At 46.0% G+C, this 25,382-nt stretch overlaps 1 protein-coding gene and 1 pseudogene across 2 annotated transcripts in view; one reads left to right on the plus strand and one right to left on the minus strand.

The window, feature by feature from the left end:
* Positions 1 to 25,382, minus strand: part of LOC110525419 (3',5'-cyclic-AMP phosphodiesterase 4D) — a 55,113-nt gene that overhangs the window by 21,225 nt on the left and 8,506 nt on the right. For both annotated transcript variants that reach the window (XM_090237176.1, XM_090237175.1), the window contains exons 3-6: positions 7,449 to 7,640; positions 3,931 to 3,967; positions 2,496 to 2,572; positions 1,873 to 1,922 (exon numbers count right to left, since the gene is read on the minus strand). In XM_090237176.1, the coding sequence (XP_090093302.1) occupies positions 1,873 to 1,922; positions 2,496 to 2,572; positions 3,931 to 3,967; positions 7,449 to 7,640 (356 nt within the window). The remainder of the gene's footprint in view (positions 1 to 1,872; positions 1,923 to 2,495; positions 2,573 to 3,930; positions 3,968 to 7,448; positions 7,641 to 25,382) is intronic.
* On the plus strand, positions 17,602 to 18,472 carry LOC149982785 (general transcription factor II-I repeat domain-containing protein 2A-like; annotated as a pseudogene).

A 25,382-nucleotide genomic window follows, 5' to 3' on the forward strand; every position in this document is an offset into this window, starting at 1 on the left:
AGGACCTACTATCAGAGTATGGGACCTACTACAGGACCTACTACCAGAGTATGGGTCCTACTACATGACCTACTACCAGAGTATGCTTCCTACTACATGACCTACTAACAGAGTATGGGACCTACTAACAGAGCATGGGACCTACTACCAGAGTATGGTTCCTACTACAGGACCTACTGACAGAGTATGGGACCTACTACAAGATCTACTACCAGAGTATGGGACCTACTAACAGAGTATGGGACCTACTATCAGAGTATGGGTCCTACTACCAGAGTATGGTTCCTACCACAGGACCTACTAACAGAGTATGGGACCTACTAACAGAGTATGGGACCTACTAACAGAGTATGGGACCTACTATCAGTGTATGGGTCCCACTAACAGGGTATGGGTCCTACTACCAGAGTATGGGTCCTACTACCAGAGTATGGTTCCTACTACAGGACCTACTAACAGAGTATGGGACCTACTAACAGAGTATGGGAATAACTAACAGAGTATGGGACCTCCTAACAGAGTATGGGACCTACTAACAGAGTATGGGACCTACTACCAGAGTATGGGTCCTACTACCAGAGTATGGGACCTACTAACAGAGTATGGGAATAACTAACAGAGTATAGGTCCTACTACAGAATATGGGACCTACTACCATGGTTGGCTGCTCACCCTGCCAAACTGCCAGCCGTACATAGTGCTAGAGGGCAAGGAGAGGAGCCCTTCAAGAACAGATCTCTTCTGGTCCACTGGGCTTCTATCCCTGTCGCCTCTCCCTGTCGCCTCTCCCTAAAAACACCTGAGAGAGAAGCCCTATGCTGAATAAAAAGTGGACGACTCTCCTCTCCTCTTTGACAAAGGCTACCCACAATCTGTATCTTATAGATTACAGTACAATATAAAAGCTAATTTGATATTGTCATTTCACTGTTCTGCTGGTTGGCTCCGGGTAATTAAGTACATTGCTTGTGAATTCCCGGTCCCTTTCATGGTGTGTTAGTTAGTTAGACACACTGATTTAGATGTCATTCTACTGACCTCCTATCACTGTATACCCAGGTCACTGCTACAGTGGGTAGTTAAAGGTGAGGGGCCACACTGTCCTGCTAAGCACAGCCACAGATGTACAGCAGCGACCTGATGCTAGCAGGATCCCATAGGGCTGTGTGGAATGTAGCGACATGATGCTAGCAGGGTCCCATAGGGCTGTGTGGAATGTAGGGACTGGCTATGAGCTATCAGCCAGGGGATAGAGCATGGCGCCAGACAGCACTTGGGCACAGAAGCCTTTACACAAAAGGCTGAGTGACAGACAGACAGACAGACAGACAGACAGACAGACAGACAGACAGACAGACAGACAGACAGACAGACAGACAGATGAACCACAAGTCAAACAGTCCTGCTGGTCGTACTGTACCAGGGTTGCTAACCGCTGTCCTGCAGCCTATATGGTTTTTGGTTCCCATTGTGCTATCCTGTAGCTAGAGGCGTATCTATTCTAAACATGGATGGCTTTTATCCAGTGTCCTATTGTTTGGCTCCCCCTAAAGGATGTCTGTGTCATCATCCTCCGTCTCTGGTCTGACAGTTCCCATCCCCCATCTGTCATATCAGAATGCGATGACACCATCATCAAGGCCTCTTGCCTTTTCCACAACTAATAGAATGGATGATATTGCTGTAGAATGGCAGAGCATTTTCTCTCCCTCCTTTCAATTGTATCAACGTATTCATACAGTACACACACACAAACACACACACACACACACACACACACACACACACACACACACACACACACACACACACACACACACACACACACACACAAACATACACAAAGACCACACTTAAAGACTATCAGCGTACCTGTGAAGGTGGTCTTGGTGATGGGTGGTGGATTACACATGGGTGATCTCCTGGTGTGGGGAGAAACAAAACACACATTGATACATCTCCTCCCAAAACAACACTACTGCCCTATCCTCCTATCTCTCCCCTATCGAACTCCTCCTATCTATCTTCCCCCTCTCTTTCCCCCCCTCTTTGCCTCACTAACAGAGGTCAATATACTGCAACGTTCCCTGTTCAGCTGAATCAGTCCTCATTCATCACAGATCTCACGTTGAACTGGAGCAATATGGCAGGGGGGCACCTTTACTGAGTGTTGTTGTAGTCCCAGTCAGGAACAGTAGGGGGAGAACTACAGCAAAGGAGTGACATTCACGTCTTCTCCACCACATTGTGTAAAATGCAAGCAAGTGCCTGGCGGTATAGCGCTCAGACCAAAGGGAGATGGTATGGGGAATACTGAAGCGATTTTTAACAAAACACCATAGCAGGAGACTTCATTTTGCGATATCATCATATAAATACATATATAGCCCCAAAAAAGAAAAACAACAGAAATATTTGGGTGCCTTGCTTTCGACTACTACACAGCAGTAAATACAGACTCATTGTGTATACACTGTATGCTTCTGAGGACTTACTTGTTGGACGCTCTGTCTTGTGAACAATTGCTTAATGCAGCAAAATGATTTCGTACAGTTCTTAGACTGGCCAGAACCTGAAGGAGATCAGGACAGATTAACATTAAAACCCTCAAAATAATCTCACACATTTGAACAGTGATTGAACAATGGGCCTGTGTCTATTGCACAATGTCATGATAACATACTCTACTGTGGTTTCCCCAAGGAATTAGCCAGCAAAACAACCCAATACAACTTGTTTACAGTGCCTTGCGAAAGTATTCGGCCCCCTTGAACTTTGCGACCTTTTGCCACATTTCAGGCTTCAAACATAAATATATAAAACTGTATTTTTTTGTGAAGAATCAACAACAAGTGGGACACAATCATGAAGTGAAACGACATTTATTGGATATTTCAAACTTTTTTAACAAATCAAAAACTGAAAAATTGGGCGTGCAAAATTATTCAGCCCCTTTACTTTCAGTGCAGCAAACTCTCTCCAGAAGTTCAGTGAGGATCTCTGAATGATCCAATGTTGACCTAAATGACTAATGATGATAAATACAATCCACCTGTGTGTAATCAAGTCTCCGTATAAATGCACCTGCACTGTGATAGTTTCAGAGGTCCGTTAAAAGCGCAGAGAGCATCATGAAGAACAAGGAACACACCAGGCAGGTCCGAGATACTGTTGTGAAGAAGTTTAAAGCCGGATTTGGATACAAAAAGATTTCCCAAGCTTTAAACATCCCAAGGAGCACTGTGCAAGCGATAATATTGAAATGGAAGGAGTATCAGACCACTGCAAATCTACCAAGACCTGGCCTTCCCTCTAAACTTTCAGCTCATACAAGGAGAAGACTGATCAGAGATGCAGCCAAGAGGCCCATGATCACTCTGGATGAACTGCAGAGATCTACAGCTGAGGTGGGAGACTCTGTCCATAGGACAACAATCAGTCGTATATTGCACAAATCTGGCCTTTATGGAAGAGTGGCAAGAAGAAAGACATTTCTTAAAGATATACATAAAAAGTGTTGTTTAAAGTTTGCCACAAGCCACCTGGGAGACACACCAAACATGTGGAAGAAGGTGCCCTGTTTTACAAGGAGGAATGGGAAAAAATTTCAGTCTCTCGATGTGCAAAATTAAAAGAGACATACCCCAAGAGACTTACAGCTGTAACCGCAGCAAAAGGTGGCGCTACAAAGTATTAACTTAAGGGGGCTGAATAATTTTGCACGCCCAATTTTTCAGTTTTTGATTTGTTAAAAAAGTTTGAAATATCCAATAAATGTCGTTCCACTTCATGATTGTGTCCCACTTGTTGTTGATTCTTCACAAAAAAATACAGTTTTATATTTGAAGCCTGAAATGTGGCAAAAGGTCGCAAAGTTCAAGGGGGCCGAATACTTTCGCAAGGCACTGTAACATGTGTGCCATTGCTCACCTGTGCAAATGGTGTTACAATCATATCGTCGCCATGACTGCAAAAAGAGAACAAGATAAAGAGAGGTTACATTTTATTTTTTGACACACCTGGACACACTTTTATACACCGATCTAAACATGACCTTCAAATGTCCACATTTCCGCCCGCTCGGTGACAGAGGAAAAGACTCCAGCCATGTTATGGCAGTATGTGTAGCAGTATGTGTAGCATGGATATATGGCAAGTCTACTAGGCTATATTATGGATATATCTATAAACATATCTGCTTCTTCATTGACTCTATGCACTTTCACTTTTTACCACGAGCCAGGAACATGCCAAGAGAGTGGACCCCCCGGTTCTCTGAAAAACCTGCCTATGACTAGAATGGCAGCTCCTAAATTCTGACACTGGTCACAATGACCGCAAGAAAACTCTTTCCTCCTCTCCTTCTAAATGACTGTCTCCCTAGATTCCTGTGGGTGTAAAACAGTGTGCAATCCCCCCAACCCCTCCTCACTTTATCCCCCAATCCCCACCCACTTCCTGTGCTGCCACAAGTCTGAGGGCACAAAGTAAAGGGGTGGCATCATGCCCTGTCATCCTAGGAGACTAGGGTGGAATGTGCCACAAACACTGCCCTCTGAACTTAGAGAAAGAGTGAAGGCGGGAATGGGAGGAAGAAATAGACATGAAGAAAAATCACCTGCTCCAAGGTTGTGTACACTATTGTATCACTGGCATTTCATTAGCAGCAGTAGTAGTTATGGTCATAGAAGTAAACTAGCACAGAGGCTATCTCAATCCTTTATTTCTCCATAACATTCTTCTATATCGTACCTTTTCAGTAAAGGGGAAAATAATTTTACAGACAAGCGAAAGAGAGAGAGGGAGAGAGAGAGATGTTTCACATGCCAATAAAGCCCCTTAAATTGAATTGAGAGAGAGCGTGAGAGAGAGAGAACGAGTGGGGAGGGAGGGAGAGAGAGAGAGATTAGGTTAGAGGTTGCATTCCAGCTTCCCTCTCCTCCTGTCTTCCCTCCCCCAGCCCCTAACACTGGTTTGTGTTAGCTAGTACCCGGCAGGATTTATTTATTTTTTATCTGCAGACAGAACTGTTTACATAGAGGCACCAAAGAAATTTCAATAAGATTCTGTCAGTAAATTATTTCCTTAGAGACATCTATGTTCCCTATGTTTGTTTCCCTAGAAAACCAAGTCATTTAGTCCAATATACTGTGTTTGGGATTCATGTCAGTGTTAGATAGCAAAGGCATCGGTTTCTAATTTTACTGTACATCAATGATAAGCCCCAGAGTAACAGTTGGCCCTGAGAGTAACAGTTGGCCTCCAGAGTAACAGTTGGCCTCCAGAGTAACAGTTGGCCCCCAGAGTAACAGTTGGCCCCCAGAGTAACAGTTGGCCTCCAGAGTAACAGGTGGCCCCCAGAGTAACAGTTGGCCCCCAGAGGAACAGTTGGCCCCCAGAGTAACAGTTGGCCCCCAGAGTAACAGTTGGCCCCCAGAGTAACAGTTGGCCCCCAGAGTAACAGTTGGCCTCCAGAGTAACAGTTGGCCCTCAGAGTAACAGTTGGCCCTCAGAGTAACAGTTGGCCCTCAGAGTAACAGTTGGCCTCCAGAGTAACAGTTGGCCTCCAGAGTAACAGTTGGCCCACAGAGTAACAATTGGCCCCCAGAGTAACAGTTGGCCCCCAGAGTAACAATTGGCCCCCATAGTAACAGTTGGCCTCCAGAGTAACAGTTGGCCCCCAGAGTAACAGTTGGCCCCCAGAGTAACAGTTGGCCTCCAGAGTAACAGTTGGCCCCCAGAGTAACAGTTGGTCTCCAGAGTAACAGTTGGCCCCCAGAGTAACAGTTGGCCCTCAGAGTAACAGTTGGCCCTCAGAGTAACAGTTGGCCTCCAGAGTAACAGTTGGCCCCCAGAGTAACAGTTGGCCCACAGGGTAACAGTTGGCCCCCAGAGTAACTACTATGGTTGATCCTGTAAAACAACACACTTCACTGCACCTATCCGGTGTACTGTATGTGACAAGAAAAAAAACAAAATACCAATACAAAAATACTAAACAAACATTAACACTGCATGGCAAATGGGTTAGCTGGTAGCCTTGTGGTTAAGAGTGTTGGGCCACTAACCGAAAGGTTGCTGGTTTGAATCCTAGGTGAAAAATATGTTGATGTGCCCTTGAGCAAGTTACTTAACCCTAATTGCTCCTGTAAGTCGATCTGGATGTGTCAACTGGGAAAAGTAAAGGGACTATGAAGGGAGTATCAGCATCATGTAACATAGAGCCTGGCGAGGAGCTGGCTTGTGATCAATACCATTTAGAGAGGCAGGGTGATTTTAGTGTGGTATTCTGATAGGTGGGTTAGGCTAAGGCAGGGTCATTCAGCCACAATCATAGGGTGCGTCCAGAATGGCAGCCTATTCCCCACACACTGCACTACTTTTGACAAGAGCCCTATGTGGGTAAACAATAGTAGTGCACTACATGGGGAAGATGGGGACCATTTGGGACTCATACCTAGTGACAGGGAGAGACAGGAGGGATATGGTTACTGCCTTACTACAGACTGAATGGAGATACACTGTCTCCAGTCAATACATCATTTCCTGTTTGAGCGTAACTGGATAGTCATCTTGGTAAGGGACAGATGGTTGATGGTTACACAGCTCTATACTAATATACTTCAATGGTAACTAATCTCTGTGTCTCTGTCTGTGTCTCTCTCTGTGTCTCTCTCTGTGTCTCTCTCTGTCTCTGTGTCTCTCTCTGTGTCTCTCTCTGTGTCTCTCTCTGTGTCTCTCTCTGTCTCTGTCTGTGTCTCTCTCTGTGTCTCTCTCTGTCTCTGTCTGTGTCTCTCTCTGTGTTTCTCTCTGTGTCTCTCTCTGTGTCTCTCTCTGTCTCTGTCTCTGTGTTCACTGTTCAAGTTACATGTGTGTCCGTTACTAAAGCTAGAAGAGAGGCAGAAATGAAGCACATTGGAAACCTTAGATGTGTGTGTATTGATTTGGTCACCTTGGGGATAATGAGTAAGTTGGTGACCCAAAGGCAATCTATAGTTGTTGTAGTAAGTGAAGCAATTTAGGACAATACATACCTAAAAATAGAGCCTTCTAATGTGATCACCAAACTAACTGAAGAATGCAAGGCCTTTACATTCTCAAGGTTCACACTCAGGGTACTACAGCTAGCTGTCCTACATGTGTAAGATTTGCTTTCCCCTACTGCTGAGGGAAACAGGCTTACAATAGAGACGTGACACCTCCATCAAACAGTGGCCTGGGGAGGGACAACAAGCACACTGACAGACAGATATCAAGTTAAATAACCCCTATGAAAACACTCAATCTCTTCAGTGAGATAAATAGTAATGCATGTGTAGAAAGAAAATGTGTGTGTGTGGATGGGGGGCGGCAATAGGTGAGCTATGATCGACTGAAATAGAACAAGAGAGAGAGTGTGAGACTGTGAGAGTGTGAACAGAGAGGCAGCTGGAGAAAGAAACACTCACATGTCACTGGCGATGGAGGAGTTTCTGGACATGGACTTGGGTGACAGGTCATAGTCCGAGTCGGAGCGGTAGAGGAAGGACTCTCTCCGCTGACTGTGGACAAAGTTGCCCTGCAGTATGAGCCCAGACCCCGGGCTGGCCATGGGGTCCAGTGGGCTGCGCCCCGACGATGTGCCGTTGTCCACATCGAAACTGTCACACAACAACCAGAGAGAGAGAAGAAACATTAGACATAATCATTAACCAGTGTGGCTGTTTGAAACACTGGATGTCTGATTGACTTTTTGTTCATTTCTGCTTTAAAGAACACTGGGCAGGTTATTTAGGATTCTAAACATTCTCTCAAATATCCAAAAGCCTTTATGTGGCAACTGTATCTCAGGCCAGTACTGCAGCTGTATTGGTGAGTAACACAGCTCTGATAAAGACATTGACTCATTGGGTCACCGCCACCACCTGGGACAATGATGTAATCCCACTGTGATGTCACCGCTCCTTAGTGTCCCCCCAGATGATCCTCACTCCAGGGATTACACCTGTCACCCAGGGTTACCTGACCTGTTACCTGGGTAACGAAACCTAATCCTCCAGTTGAAGTGATCCCCCTCCGTGTAGCACCAGACACATCATCATCATCATCGTAATCACCACTGTCAGCTATGTGGTGAGAAAAGCTGTGGTGATAACGTGTGTGCTTCCGTGCATGCGTGCTTGTGTGTGTGGTGAAGGGAACAGTGTGAGCTGAGTGGACTGGGTCAGCTGATTCTGTGCTCATCACTGTGTATATTGATGACATGTTGTTGTGGCTATGGATGGGTACAGCACATTATGCTGCCCTGAACAGCATATTCCCTCTATCACCCGGATGAAGAGCGTCTCCCTAGAACTTTAGAATGAAATCCAATGGCAGATTCTGGCCTTTGATTGAACATTCCTATTGATTGAAATACATTACATCAAAAATGGCCACTGATTCAATCTGTGTCTAACTGTAGGATTCCCTAATAGAACCATGTGGTTGTACAAATATTTAACATGACATGAGATTCAGCAAGCTTATTAAAATGCCAATAACGAAAAAGGACTGCAATCAAGTCACATATTCATATATAGCACTGTCGTCGATTCCACTGTGGTGTATCATTTAAGTCTTTTCTCCCATCTTCCTGCTCCTTTCATAATACCAGGGTCATTCAGACACACAGGCATTCACAATTGCATATAGTAGAGTGGAGGCTGCTGAGGGGAGGACAGCTCATAATAATGTCTGGAGCTGTGTAAATGGACTGGGGTCAAATACATGGTAACCATACGCTTGATGTATTAGATACCATTCCACTCATTCCTCTCCAGCCATTACCACGAGCCCCCCAAATGAAGGTGCCACCAACCTTCTGTGTATCAGGGCCTGCTGCCTACATAATGTTCCCCCTGGGTAGAGTTGCACAGAGAGGGTATATCACTGAAAACTTTTGAAGTTTACCAATAAACTACCTGCATTTTGGTAACTTTCAAGGAATAAATCAAATGTTATCAGGTGATATGTTCTAGTGGCCTTTTTAGGGAATTTCAGATTATCACAGGTTTCTGTAATTATCTCTGGCCCTCTGTGTGGACTTTACACATGTCAAATATATATTTTTTACCTAATAAAGTGCTAATAATGACAGAGCTGTAAAACATGATCCCAAATATAAACCATCAACTTAATGATGGGGGGGGCGAAATTCAAGGTTCAGTTTCAAGTTTTAACGTCACGTGCACAAATAGAGTGAAATGCCTTTCTTGCTCTAAACTCAACAATGCATTAAACAGTAACATTGCATGAAAGTAGACTGTGTGGTGAAACGTCAGCAGTACGTCCAACAGCCGGACCAGCTAACTTTCCCACTCTAGCTAGCTAGCCGACACTATGTTTACAGAGTCACGTTTAACAATAAAAATCATTCTTTTCTAATCTATTTTTGTATTCATCATTATTATTATTATTATTTCATTTTTATAAGATGTTTAAAAATATTTGATAAACAATACAAAACATGCACATACAAATACAAACATCAGCCCTACCCAGACCCACTACTCCCACACTCTTATCTCCGGCGCCCGCATCACTTTCTGTCAAATGTTCTCAAACTGTACTATTTTGTTTCTCTCCGTCGCCCACACTCGTTCAATTTTTAGATAATAAAGCATTTTCCATTGCGTGAACGATGGAGGATTGGCTGATCTCCAGTTTTTGAGTATAAGCTTTTTTTGAAAGATAATTGATGAGAAGAGTATTGTCCAACCCATCGGGTATCTCACTACATATGACATGTCTTGAAATATACAGACAGACGAATTGAAAGCACATTTACATTGCAAAACCTCTGACATCCATAACTTTGGATTTTATAACATTCCCAGAAGGCATAAATTATTGGGCCATTAGTAGTTTTACACTTCAGACATGACTCTGCCGTTGAGCTATAGAATTTAAAAATCTTGTATAATAAATTCGATACGTTAAGTTATACTGGATTAAGCGTTTCGTTAACTGTAATCTAATGGAATAATCATTTATGTTGCATGTAAATACGTTTTTATGCATGCTTATGGTGTTATAGAGGTTTGCTTTTTGCATGTTGATAATGTTTGTTTATTTTGTTGTTATGAAGGCACTAGCTGCTTTGACTAAAGGGACAAGTGGTGTATTCAGCAGGGTACTCTGCGATATTCCAGTTGGTGTCTGCAAAGCGCTTTGGAGGCAGAGAGACAGGGCCTAGGAAGCAAAGGATAGAGAGGCAGATACTGTAGGCCTTAGAGCAGGGGTGTCAAACTCCTTCCATGGAGGACAGAGTGTTTTTGGTTTCTCCTTTCAATTTGTATCCATTTAAGAACTAAATCAAATCAAATCAAAATCAAATTTTATTTGTCACATACACATGGTTAGCAGATGTTAATGCGAGTGTAGCGAAATGCTTGTGCTTCTAGTTCCGACAATGCAGTAATAACAAGTAATCTAACAAACAGTTCCAAAACTACTGTCTTGTACACAGTGTAAGGGGATAAAGAATATGTACATAAGGATATATGAATGAGTGATGGTACAGAGCAGCATAGGCAAGATACAGTAGATGGTATCGAGTACAGTATATACATATGAGATGAGTATGTAAACAAAGTGGCATAGTTAAAGTGGCTAGTGATACATGTATTACATAAGAATACAGTCGATGATATAGAGTACAGTATATACGTATGCATATGAGATTAATAATGTAGGGTAAGTAACATTATATAAGGTAGCATTGTTTAAAGTGGCTAGTGATATATTTACATCATTTCCCATCAATTCCCATTATTAAAGTGGCTGGAGTTGAGTCAGTGTCAGTGTGTTGGCAGCAGCCACTCAATGTTAGTGGTGGCTGTTTAACAGTCTGATGGCCTTGAGATAGAAGCTGTTTTTCAGTCTCTCGGTCCCAGCTTTGATGCACCTGTACTGACCTCGCCTTCTGGATGATAGCGGGGTGAACAGGCAGTGGCTCGGGTGGTTGATGTCCTTGATGATCCTTATGGCCTTCCTGTGACATCGGGGGGTGTAGGTGTCCTGGAGGGCAGGTAGTTTGCCCCCGGTGATGCGTTGTGCAGACCTCACTACCCTCTGGAGAGCCTTACGGTTGAGGGCGGAGCAGTTGCCGTACCAGGCGGTGATACAGCCCGCCAGGATGCTCTCGATTGTGCATCTGTAGAAGTTTGTGAGTGCTTTTGGTGACAAGCCAAATTTCTTCAGCCTCCTGAGGTTGAAGAGGCGCTGCTGCGCCTTCTTCACAATGCTGTCTGTGTGAGTGGACCAATTCAGTTTGTCTGTGATGTGTATGCCGAGGAACTTAAAACTTGCTACCCTCTCCACTACTGTTACATCGATGTGGATAGGGGGGTGTTCCCTCTGCTGTTTCCTGAAGTCCACAATCATCTCCTTAGTTTTGTTGACGTTGAGTGTGAGGTTATTTTCCTGACACCACACTCCGAGGGCCCTCACCTCCTCCCTGTAGGCCGTCTCGTCGTTGTTGGTAATCAAGCCTACTTGATACCTACTCGACACTTACCTACTCGACACTGTTGTGTCGTCCGCAAACTTGATGATTGAGTTGGAGGCGTGCGTGGCCACGCAGTCGTGGGTGAACAGGGAGTACAGGAGAGGGCTCAGAACGCACCCTTGTGGGGCCCCAGTGTTGAGGATCAGCGGGGAGGAGATGTTGTTGCCTACCCTCACCACCTGGGGGCGGCCCGTCAGGAAGTCCAGTACCCAGTTGCACAGGGAGGGGTCGAGACCCAGGGTCTCGAGCTTGATGACGAGCTTGGAGGGTACTATGGTGTTGAATGCCGCGCTGTAGTCGATGAACAGCATTCTCACATAGGTATTCCTCTTGTCCAGATGGGTTAGGGCAGTGTGCAGTGTGGTTGAGATTGCATCGTCTGTGGACCTATTTGGGCGATAAGCAAATTGGAGTGGGTCTAGGGTGTCAGGTAGGGTGGAGGTGATATGGTCCTTGACTAGTCTCTCAAAGCACTTCATGATGACGGAAGTGAGTGCTACGGGGCGGTAGTCGTTTAGCTCAGTTACCTTAGCTTTCTTGGGAACAGGAACAATGGTGGCCCTCTTGAAGCATGTGGGAACAGCAGACTGGTATAGGGATTGATTGAATATGTCCGTAAACACACCGGCCAGCTGGTCTGCGCATGCTCTGAGGGTGCGGCTGGGGATGCCGTCTGGGCCTGCAGCCTTGCAAGGGTTAACACGTTTAAATGTCTTACTCACCTCGGCTGCAGTGAAGGAGAGACCGCATGTTTTCGTTGCAGGCCGTGTCAGTGGCACTGTATTGTCCTCACAGCGGGCAAAAAAGTTATTTAGTCTGCCTGGGAGCAGGACATCCTGGTCCGTGACTGGGCTGGATTTCTTCCTGTAGTCTGTGATTGACTGTAGACCCTGCCACATGCCTCTTGTGTCTGAGCCGTTGAATTGAGATTCTACTTTGTCTCTGTACTGACGCTTAGCTTGTTTGATAGCCTTGCGGAGGGAATAGCTGCACTGTTTGTATTCGGTCATGTTACCAGACACCTTGCCCTGATTAAAAGCAGTGGTTCGCGCTTTCAGTTTCACGCGAATGCTGCCATCAATCCACGGTTTCTGGTTAGGGAATGTTTTAATCGTTGCTATGGGAACGACATCTTCAACTCACGTTCTAATGAACTCGCACACCGAATCAGCGTATTCGTCAATGTTGTTGTCTGACGCAATACGAAACATGTCCCAGTCCACGTGATGGAAGCAGTCTTGGAGTGTGGAGTCAGCTTGGTCGGACCAGCGTTGGACAGACCTCAGCGTGGGAGCCTCTTGTTTTAGTTTCTGTCTGTAGGCAGAGACAACGAGGTGAGAGGAGTTCCAAACTAGTTAGTGACCCTAATTGATCAGAGAGGCTGAGAGACAGGGCCTGGGAGGCAGAGGGGATGAGGGGCCCGGGAGGCAGAGCTTGAGAGGCAGGACCTGGGAGACAGAGAGGCTGAGAGGCAGGGCCTGGGAGACAGAGAGGCTGAGAGGCAGGGCCTGGGAGACAGAGAGGCTGAGAGGCCTGGGAGACAGAGAGGCTGAGAGGCAGGACCTGGGAGACAGAGAGGCTGAGAGGCAGGGCCTGGGAGACAGAGAGGCTGAGAGGCAGGACCTGGGAGACAGAGAGGCTGAGAGGCAGGACCTGGGAAACAGAGAGGCTGAGAGGCAGGGCCTGGGAGACAGAGAGGCTGAGAGGCAGGGCCTACGAGACAGAGAGACAGAGAGGCAAGGTTTGGGAGGCAGAACCTGAGAGGCTGAGAGGCGGGGCCTGGGAGAGAGAGAGGCTGAAAGGCAGGGCCTGGGAGACAGAGCCTGAGAGGCAGAGTGGCTGAGAGGCATAGCTAGGGCTGTTGTGGTGACCATATTACTGCCACCCGGGCAGTCACTAGTTACGAAGGCAGTCAAATTCCGTGTGACCATTTAGTCATGGAAATTAAGCTTCCCCAATCTCTGATGCAGCTGATTTGATTTGATTTTGATTGGATTTTATTAAGATTTATTTTAGTCCCCATTTGGACTAATCTTCCAAGAGTCCTTAACATTAAAATACAATTCATAATACAAACACACTTTCACATATAACACACTATTACAAACATACATAATACACTAGCATAATGACCCAATAAATACTCAATCTAAAAAAATATTGATTCTTCATCTACTATAGTCCCACAACATTTCTATATTCTATATTTAAATTGTTTTTAAATAATGTTTAAACTTATATATTGAAAGGTTTCTAGTTTGCTCAGTTAATTTATTCCATTTCTTTATTGCTCTAAATCGAAATGTTCTTTTGCCCATTTATTTTTTCTGTCTGGATAACACATGACGGTGGACAATCTATTCCTAGTATTTACGGAATGTCTGTCTCTTACCAACTGAATACCATTGTGAATAGAACTTGGCCGTTTTAAATGATGTATATTATAAAATAAGATAAGCATGTTTTTTTCAATTATCTTGTCGATTGATGACCAACCAAGAACACTGCGCATGACTGCAACAGAAGAACCATATCTCCGCCTTAAAACAATTGCTGCTTTATTCTGTGCATTCTGCAGCCTCCTAACTTCACTAGATGATGCATTTCCCCAGACCACCGAACAATAGTTCACTTGACTCTCAACCAATGCCTGTGTTATTTGCTGAAGGATTTTCCCTGGTAATTATTTAGCTATCCTTCTGATTATGCATGCTGTTTTAATATTTTTTTTACATAGATTAGTTATTTGAGATGATAAGCAGTTGTCTAGCTGCACTCCCAGTAGTTTGGTTTCTGCCACTTCTTCAATTTGTACTCCTCCCATACTTAATTGTATCCCATGCTGTTTTGGCCTTTTCCTAGTTGAACAGACCAGCATAACTTTGGTTTTCTTGGTGTTTAAAGCAAGTTTGTTATGGCAAACCCATTTCCTGATAATCTCCAAATCTTCTTGCAAAGCTTGCTGTACCTGTTGAACCGATTGTCTTGCTACATAAATTGTAGTATCATCTGCAAATATAGTAGCTTGAGTTTCGCTGATGGTCGTTAATAGCCTACCAAACTTGCTAACTGCCTGGTACTCATCACACTATTGTCCCTCGAATCACACTGACATCTATGTAAATATTACAGATAGAAGGAGCTTAGTTACCAGTATCTTTGTTAATATGGATTGTTCTAAAAAAAGAAAAGTTGACTCTGAAAACCATATATTCATTCAAAGACGAGTGGACGGAACAGTATTTATTCATTCTCTCCGCAACTAACACAAAACCAATGTGTCTGATATGCAGTGAGTCCGTAGCTCTCGTGAAAAGTGCCAATGTTAAGTGCCATTATGACACCAGGCATAGTAAATTCGATCAGAAGCATCCCCTGAACAGGGCCTCCTGGGTGGCGCAGCGGTCTAGGGCTCTGCATCGCAGTGCTAGCTGTGCAACCAGAGACTCTGGGTTTGAGTCCTGGCTCTGTCGCAGCCGGCCGCGACCGGGAGGTCCATGGGGCGACGCACAATTGGCCCAGCGGGTTAGGGAGGGCTTGGCCGGTAGGGATATCCTTGTCTCATCAGTGACTAGCTCCTGTGGCAGGCTGGGCGCAGTGCGGGCTGGGCGCAGTGCACGCTAACCAGGTGCAGTGTTTCCTCCGACGCCCGGTGCGGCTGGCTTCTGGGTTGGATGCGCGCTGTGTTGGGTTGTGTTTCGGAGGACGCATGGCTTACGCATGGCTTTCGACCTTCGTCTCTCCCGAGCACGTACGGGAGTTGTAGCGATGAGACAAGATAGTAACTACTAACAATTGGATACCACGAAATTGGGGAGAAAAGGGGGCAACACATTTTTTTTAAGAAAAAAAAAAAGAAGTATCCCATGAACACGGAGGTGAGAACAAACAAGATTAACCAACTCAAATCCCAATATGATAGTTCCACCAAAGTCCTTGTCAATTCACTGACACCCCAACCACGTGCAATGGAGTGTCCAATGAGGATAGCTTGGGTTTTGGGAAAACACCCAAAAACATTTTCAGACGCTGAGGTGGTAAAAGAATGTACAGTGCCTTGCGAAAGTATTCGGCCCCCTTGAACTTTGCGACCTTTTGCCACATTTCAGGCTTCAAACATAAAGATATAAAACTGTATTTTTTTGTGAAGAATCAACAACAAGTGGGACACAATCATGAAGTGGAACGACATTTATTGGATATTTAAAACTTTTTTAACAAATCAAAAACTGAAAAATTGGGCGTGCAAAATTATTCAGCCCCTTTACTTTCAGTGCAGCAAACTCTCTCCAGAAGTTCAGTGAGGATCTCTGAATGATCCAATGTTGACCTAAATGACTAATGATGATAAATACAATCCACCTGTGTGTAATCAAGTCTCCGTATAAATGCACCTGCACTGTGATAGTCTCAGAGGTCCGTTAAAAGCGCAGAGAGCATCATGAAGAACAAGGAACACACCAGGCAGGTCCGAGATACTGTTGTGAAGAAGTTTAAAGCCGGATTTGGATACAAAAAGATTTCCCAAGCTTTAAACATCCCAAGGAGCATTGTGCAAGCGATAATATTGAAATGGAAGGAGTATCAGACCACTGCAAATCTACCAAGACCTGGCCGTCCCTCTAAACTTTCAGCTCATACAAGGAGAAGACTGATCAGAGATGCAGCCAAGAGGCCCATGATCACTCTGGATGAACTGCAGAGATCTCCAGCTGAGGTGGGAGACTCTGTCCATAGGACAACAATCAGTCGTATATTGCACAAATCTGGCCTTTATGGAAGAGTGGCAAGAAGAAAGCCATTTCTTAAAGATATCCATAAAAAGTGTTGTTTAAAGTTTGCCACAAGCCACCTGGGAGACACACCAAACATGTGGAAGAAGGTGCTCTGGTCAGATGAAACTAAAATTGAACTTTTTCGCAACAATGCAAAACGTTATGTTTGGCGTAAAAGCAACACAGCTCATCACCCTGAACACACCATCTCCACTGTCAAACATGGTGGTGGCAGCATCATGGTTTGGGCCTGCTTTTCTTCAGCAGGGACAGGGAAGATGGTTAAAATTGATGGGAAGATGGATGGAGCCAAATACAGGACCATTCTGGAAGAAAACCTGATGGAGTCTGCAAAAGACCTGAGACTGGGACGGAGATTTGTCTTCCAACAAGACAATGATCCAAAACATAAAGCAAAATCTACAATGGAATGGTTCAAAAATAAACATATTCAGGTGTTAGAATGGCCAAGTCAAAGTCCAGACCTGAATCCAATCGAGAATCTGTGGAAGGAACTGAAAACTGCTGTTCACAAATGCTCTCCATCCAACCTCACTGAGCTCGAGCTGTTTTGCAAGGAGGAATGGGAAAAAATGTCAGTCTCTCGATGTGCAAAATTGATAGAGACATACCCCAAGCGACTTACAGCTGTAATCGCAGCAAAAGGTGGCGCTACAAAGTATTAACTTAAGGGGGCTGAATAATTTTGCACGCTCAATTTTTCAGTTTTTGATTTGTTAAAAAAGTTTGAAATATCCAATAAATGTCGTTCCACTTCATGATTGTGTCCCACTTGTTGTTGATTCTTCACAAAAAAATACAGTTTTATATCTTTATGTTTGAAGCCTGAAATGTGGCAAAAGGTCGCAAAGTTCAAGGGGGCCGAATACTTTCGCAAGGCACTGCATGTGTGAAGTTGCTGACACCTTGCTTGAAGGTGAACTAAAAGATGAGCTCATGGAAAAGATCAAACAGATCCCACTGTCAGGTTCCACGGCAATGAGGAGAACTAAAATATTAGCTGAAGATTTAACTTCACAACTTGATGAGGCCCTTCAGAATGCACCGGGCGGCAGGGTAGCCTAGTGGTTAGAGCGTTGGACTAGTAACCGGAAGGTTGCGAGTTCAAACCCCCGAGCTGACAAGGTACAAATCTGTCGTTCTGCCCCTGAACAGGCAGTTAACCCACTGTTCCCAGGCCGTCATTGAAAATAAGAATTTGTTCTTAACTGACTTGCCTGGTTAAATAAAGGTAAAATAAAATAAAAATTAGTTGTGGATGAATCAACAGAAAACATGGATAACACCCAGCTTCTGGTGGTTGTCAGATTTTATAACAAAACAAAGAAAGGATTCAGTGAGAAGCTGTTAGTTTTAACAAATCTAGAAGCACACACATGGGGAGAGGATATCCATGAGGCCATAAAAGGGATGCTGACAGACAGGGGATAGATCTGAAGTCAGAGGTCTCCATCACCACAGATGGAGCTCCAGCCATGACAGGAAGAGGGAGGGGACTGGTTGCACATTTAAAAGAGGACCACCCTGACCTGACATCATATCTCTGCATCATCCATCAATCTGTCCTGTGTGCCAGTTTGGGAAAATAGTATTCTGAGGTCATAACAATGATGATGAAACTGAACGTTGGCCAATGCCAGTTTTGATGACTTACTACAGCACAACAATGTCAGATGGCTCAGCAAAGGCAGGGTTTTGGAACGCTTATGGGCCGTTCAGGAGGTCATCAAAGGTTTCTTATCAGAGCAAAAGGGTGAAAAGGCAACTTGGTTTTCTGAGTTTTTGGAAGATGAGGAGAAGATGGAAACAATTGCATTTTTGACAGACATTACATCACACCTTAATCAACTGAATGCTAAGCTACAGGGACAGAACAACACAGTGTGTGATATGATAACCGCAGTCAAAGAATGATCTCCAGGGAGAACTTGTCCACTTCCCCGATCTGTTGGTGCAAACGCAGGGAGACAAAGATGTTCCCAACCATGTTGATTTCATCCAGAAGCTTATGGATAACTTCAGGGCTCGCTTTGTTGGAAGAGAACTTTTGCTGATCATCCAGAAACCCTTCTTGGTCACAAATGTGACAAGGTTGTCAGAAGAAGCAAAACAGATCTTCAGATGGGTAGATGTTACATCACAGTAAATGGAGTTGATTAAGCTGCAATAAAATGTGTCTTTGAAGGAGCAGGCTGGTGATTGTGACCCTGTAACTTTCTGGGGAAAGATGGTGCCTGCAGCTGATGTCCCTTTTGGCACCATACATCCTGACCATGTTTGGCTCCACATACAGCTGTGAATCAGCCTTCTCCACAATGAACTTTATTACAAACAAACACCGCACCAGGCTCACCAATGAACACCTGCACCAGTGTCTCTGAGTGGCTCTCACACCACTTGTGCCAAAGTTCAAAGCATTGGCAGGATACAGAAAGTGTAATTTCTCTCATTAATGCAGAGCAAGGCCCACAGACTTATACATTAATATTGCATGGCCCACAGTGACTTATACATGAATATTGCATGGCCCACAATGACTTATACATGAATATTGCATGGCCCACAGTGACTTATACATGAATATTGCGTGGCCCACAGTGACTTATACATGAATATTGCATGGCCCACAGTGACTTATACATGAATACTGCATGGCCCACAGTGACTTATACATGAATGTTGCATGGCCCACGGTGACTCAAATGAATATTGCATGGCCCACAGTGATTCAACATGAATATTGCATGGCCCACGGTGACTCAACATGAATATTGCATGGTCAACAGTGACTCAACATGAATATTGCATGGCCCACAGTGACTCAACATGAATATTGCATGGCCCACAGTGACTCAACATGAATATTGCATGGCCCACGGTGACTCAAAATGAATATTGCATGGCCAACAGTGACTCAACATAAATATTGCATGGCCCACAGTGACTCAACATGAATATTGCATGGCCCACAGTGACTCAACATGAATATTGCATGGCCTACAGTGACTCAACATGAATATTGCATGGCCCACGGTGACTCAAAATGAATATTGCATGGCCAACAGTGACTCAACATAAATAGTGCATGGCCTACAGTGACTCAACATAAATATTGCATGGCCTACAGTGACTCAACATGAATATTGCATGGCCTACAGTGACTCAACATGAATATTGCATGGCCTACAGTGACTCAACATAAATATTGCATGGCCTACAGTGACTCAACATGAATATTGCATGGCCTACAGTGACTCAACATGAATATTGCATGGCCTACAGTGACTCAACATGAATATTGCATGGCCCACAGTGACTCAACATAAATATTGCATGGCCTACAGTGACTCAACATGAATATTGCATGGCCCACAGTGACTCAACATGAATATTGCATGGCCCACAGTGACTCAACATGAATATTGCATGGCCCACAGTGACTCAACATGAATATTGCATGGCCCACAGTGACTCAACATGAATATTGCATGGCCCACAGTGACTCAACATGAATATTGCATGGCCCACAGTGACTCAACATGAATATTGCATGGCCCACAGTGACTCAACATGAATATTGCATGGCCCACAGTGACTCAACATGAATATTGCATGGTCAACAGTGACTCAACATGAATATTGCATGGCCCACAGTGACTCAACATGAATATTGCATGGCCCACAGTGACTCAACATGAATATTGCATGGCCCACAGTGACTCAACATGAATATTGCATGGTCAACAGTGACTCAACATGAATATTGCATGGCCCACAGTGACTCAACATGAATATTGCATGGCCCACAGTGACTCAACATGAATATTGCATGGCCCACAGTGACTCAACATGAATATTGCATGGCCCACAGTGACTCAACATGAATATTGCATGGCCCACAGTGACTCAACATGAATATTGCATGGTCAACAGTGACTCAACATGAATATTGCATGGCCCACAGTGACTCAACATGAATATTGCATGGTCAACAGTGACTCAACATGAATATTGCATGGTCCACAGTGACTCAACATGAATATTGCATGGTCAACAGTGACTCAACATGAATATTGCATGGTCAACAGTGACTCAACATGAATATTGCATGGCCCACAGTGACTCAACATGAATATTGCATGGCCTACAGTGACTCAACATGAATATTGCATGGCCTACAGTGACTCAACATGAATATTGCATGGCCCACGGTGACTCAACATGAATATTGCATGGCCCACAGTGACGTTCTGTGCATTCAGAATAATATTTTTGTTCTCCAGAAAACATACACCCTATTTTATAAAAATGTAAAAATAATACAGTGCACTTTTTGCATAGATAATAAGGCAACCACTTCTGTTGCATGTTTACATTCAAAAGAAGTTGTAATTATTTCAAATTGTAGTCTCATTTAATGTACATTTTATATAACAACATGTTTCCTAAGTCGTAGATGACTATGTTTGTTACTATGCAGTACCACAGCACCGATTGTCACGACTTCGCCAAAGTCGGTCTCTCTCCTTGTTCGGGCGGCGTTCGGCGGTCAACGTCGCCGATACACTTTTCATTTTCCATTTGTTTTGTCTTTGTCTTACATACCTGATTTCAATTCCCCAATTACTTGTTCATTATTTAACCCTCTGTTCCCCCATGTTTGTTTGTGAGTAATTGTTTGTATGTAATACGGTCCGTTATGTGGGCTCGCTTGATTGTATTGTATTTGTCTATTTTTGAGTAAATTACGTTTATTTACTCATATCTGCTGTCCTGTGCCTGACTCCTCTACACATGCTACACACAGACCTCATTACAGAATTACTCACCAAGAATGGAGTCAGCAGGAGCAGATAGAGGTAGAGGAGCGCGTCCAGCAGCACAGATAGAGGAGCGCATCCGGCAGCACGCAACCATATTGCAACGTCTGGGCACCGCCATGGATCACCGCCCTGGATCACCGCCATGGATCGCCTCATTCTCTCTCCCAACGAGAGAGGAGGAGGCGATCCATGGCGGTGATCCATGGCGGTGCCCAGACATTGCAATATGGTCGCGTGCTGCTGGACGCGCTCCTCTATCGCCAGAGGGAGGGCGTCTGCTCCTGCTGACTCCATTCTTGGTGAGTAATTCTGTAATGAGGTCGTCCAGCGCCTCCACCAGCCCCACTACAGCAGGCCCCACTGTCCACCCCTCCGTCACCCAGTCCCAGCGGGACTCGGCTTGTGCTCCCGAGAGAGTATGATGGGACGACTGCCGGATGGCAGGGAGCTGGGAGGTGCTGCACTTAGGGCGACAGGAGGAGGGGCCATTCCCTGCACCATCTGTGGCCGCAGAGGGCACACAACTGGTCGGTGCTGGGGGGGTTCCTCAGGGAGTCGAGGCAGCAGGCAGGGCACTATCGTGCCACCCCAGGTGAGTCATCACCAGGCTCACCCAGAGCCCCCTGTTGCTCACATGTGTTTATTACATTTCCTGAGTTTTCCCCGTATTCCCAGCATAAGGCGCTCGTAGATTCAGGCGCAGCTGGGAATTTTATTGACCGTGCATTTGCCCGTAGTTTAGGGACTCCCCTTGTTCCTGTGGATACGCCTTTCCCTGTGCACGCCCTAGATAGTCAACCATTAGGGTCAGGGCTGATTAGAGAGGCCACCGCACCACTAAGCATGGTTACGCAGGAGGGTCATAAGGAGAGAATCAGTCTCTTCCTTATTGATTCTCCTGTGTTTCCTGTGGTTCTGGGACTACCCTGGTTGGCCTGTCATGACCCCACTATTTCGTGGCAACAGAGGGCTCTCAAGGGGTGGTCACGAAAGTGCTCTGGGAGGTGTGTGGGGGTTTCCATTGGTGCGACTAAGGTGGAAAGTCCAGACCAGGTCTCCAACGTGCTTATCCACTCAGAATATGCCGGTTTGGCTCTCGCCTTCTGTAAGAAGAAGGCGACTCAATTACCACCAAATCGACGGGGGGATTGTGCGATAGATCTCCTGGTAGACGCTGCACTTCCCATGAGTCACGTGTATCACCTGTCGCAAGCGGAGACGGCGGCTATGGAAACATATGTCTCCGAATCCCTGGGGCAGGGATACATTCGGCCCTCCACTTCACAAAAAATAAACTCGAGGAGGCAGGTGAAGAAGATGGATGGGGGACTGCGCCCGTGTATTGACTATCGGGGGATCAATCAGATCACTGTGAGGTACAGCTACCCGCTGCCTCACATCGCCAGTGTGATCGAGTCAATACACGGGGCGCACTTCTTCACAAAATTGGATCTCAGGAGCGCTTACAACCTGGTGCATATCCGGGAGGGGGACGAGTGGAAGACGGCATTTAGTACCACCTCAGGGCACTATGAGTACCTCGTCATGCCGTACGGGTTGATGAATGCTCCATCAGTCTTCCAGGCCTTTGTTGATGAGATTTTCAGGGACCTGCACGGGCAGGGTGTAGTGGTGTATATCGACGACATTCTGATATACTCCGCTACATGCGCCGAGCATGTGTCCCCGGTGCGCAGGGTACTTGGTCGACTGTTGGAGCATGACCTGTACGTCAAGGCTGAGAAATGTCTGTTCTTCCAACAGTCCGTCTCCTTCCTAGGGTACAGCATTTCCACTTCAGGAGTGGAGATGGAGAGTGACCGCATTTCAGCCGTACGCAATTGGCCGACTCCCACCACGGTAAAGGAAGTGCAGAGGTTTCTAGGGTTTGCCAACTACTACCGGAGGTTTATCCAAGGTTTTGGTCAGGTAGCTGCTCCCATTACCTCACTGCTGAAGGGGGAACTGCAGTGGTCAGCTGAGGCGGACAGGGCATTTGGTCACCTGAAGGCTCTGTTTACCTCGGCTCCCATGCTGGCTCATCTGAATCCCTCTTTGGCATTCATAGTGGAGGTGGACGCGTCCGAGGCTGGGATTAGGAGCCTTGCTCTCTCAGCGCTCAGGCACGCCACCGAAGATCCGCCCCTGTGCCTTCTTTTCGAAGAAGCTCATCCCGGCGGAGCGAAACTATGTTGTGGGGGACCGGGAGCTGTTGGCTGTTGTCAAGGCTCTGAAGGCGTGGAGACATTGGCTTGAGGGGGCTAAACATCCTTTTCTCATCTGGACTGACCACCACAATCTGGAGTACATCCGGGCGGCGAGGGTTCAAGGCAAGGTGGGCCATGTTTTTACCCGTTTTGTTTTCACTCTGTCCTACAGACCAGGTTCCAGGAACGCTAAGGCAGACGCGCTGTCCCGGATGTATGACACAGAGGAGCGGTCCATGGATCACAATCCCATACTTCCGGCCTCCTGCCTGGTGGCCTCTGTGGTGTGGGAGCTGGACGCGGACATTGAGCGGGAGTTACACACAAAGCCCACTCCCCCCCAATGTCCAGCTGGGCGCCTGTACGTTCCGTCTGCTTTTCGCGACCGTTTGATCTATTGGGCCCACACGTCACCCTCCTCTGGTCATCAGTCAGACTCAGCCTCAGTGGGAAGTACTGGTGGTCCACCTTGGCCAAGGACGTGAGGGTTTATGTTTCCTCCTGCTCTGTGTGCGCCCAGTGCAAGGCTCCCAGGATACCTGCCCAGGCACCTGCCCAGAGGGAAGTTACAACCCCTACCCGTTCCACAACGGCCATGGTCGCACCTGTCGGTGTACTTCCTGACGGGTCTTCCTCCCTCACTGGACAATAGTATTTAGTATAGTATTTGTCTGTTTTTGAGTAAATTACGTTTATTTACTCATATCTGCTGTCCTGCACCTGACTCCTCTACACAAGCTACACACAGACCTCATTACACCGATAAAGGATGATATGCATCCGGAAGCCAGGAGATGCTAAATGTGTTTATGTTCATTAACACTCAATTACCGTGAGACCGACAGTTATTTGCTTGACAATCACCGGCTGACGAAATTTTGTGAGCGCCAATGCCTTAGGCATGGCCTGGGAGCCAGAGAGATAGACAGATAGAGAGGCAGGGCCTGGGAGAAAGCCCAAGAAACAGAGAGGCAGGGCTTGGGAGCCAGAGAGAGAGAGAGGCAGGGCCTGGGAGACAGAGAGAGAGAGCGAGAGGCAGGGCCTGGGAGACAGAGAGAGAGAGAGAGAGAGGTAGGGCCTCGGAGACAGAGAGGTAGAGAAGCAGAGAGACGGAGAGGCAGGGCCTAGGAGACAGAGAAGCAGAGAGGCAGGTCCTATGAGACAGAGGCAGAGAAGCAGAGAGACAGGTCCTATGAGACAGAGAGGCAGAGAAGCAGAGAGACAGGTCCTATGAGACAGAGAGGCAGAGAAGCAGAGAGGCAGGTCTAGGAGACAGAGAGGCAGAGAGGCAGGGCCTAAGAGAGAGAGAGGCAGAGAGGCAGGTCCTATGAGACAGAGAGGCAGAGAAGCAGAGAGGCAGGTCTAGGAGACAGAGAGGCTGAGAGGCAGGGTCTGAGAAGCAGAGAGACAGAGATGCCTTAGAGGTAATGAGACAGCGATACCTTAAGAGGCAGGGCCTGCTAGGCTGAAACGCAGGGTCTGGGAGGCAGACAGCCACGTAGGGTCTAACTGCTCTGACCTTTGGATGGAAAATGTGCCAGTTTGGACTGGTGCCTAATTAGTGAGTGAAGGGAACACATATTGTACTCATTACGCTGTACCCAGCTTCCTGTCTTCTTTCTCTCTTTCGGTCCTGTTTGTCTCTTTCTGGCCGCTCTCTGCACCCTCTCCCTCTCTCTCCCCTTCTGTCTCGATGTCATAGTTGTTAAAGCAGCGCTGAACCCTCCCCAGTTGCTATCACACTAAGTGACTGATAAATGACGTGTTCCCCACACTAACGCCCTAGCAGCACGTTGAATAAGGGTGGCAGGTAGCCTAGCGGTTAGAGCATTGGGGCAGTAACCAAAATGTTGCTTGTTCGAATCTCTGAGCCGGCAAGGTGGAAAAATCTGTTGAGCAAGGCAGTTAACCCCCATAACAGCTGCTGCCAGGGCGCCGATGACACTGATTAAGCCAGCTCCCCGCACCTCTCTGATTCAGCGGGGTTGGGTTAAATGCGGAAGATTCATTTCTGTTGAATGCATTC

This window comes from Oncorhynchus mykiss, chromosome 6 (genome assembly GCF_057628025.1).
Source record: "Oncorhynchus mykiss isolate SJ-2025 chromosome 6, ASM5762802v1, whole genome shotgun sequence".
Taxonomy (NCBI): Eukaryota; Metazoa; Chordata; class Actinopteri; order Salmoniformes; family Salmonidae; genus Oncorhynchus; species Oncorhynchus mykiss.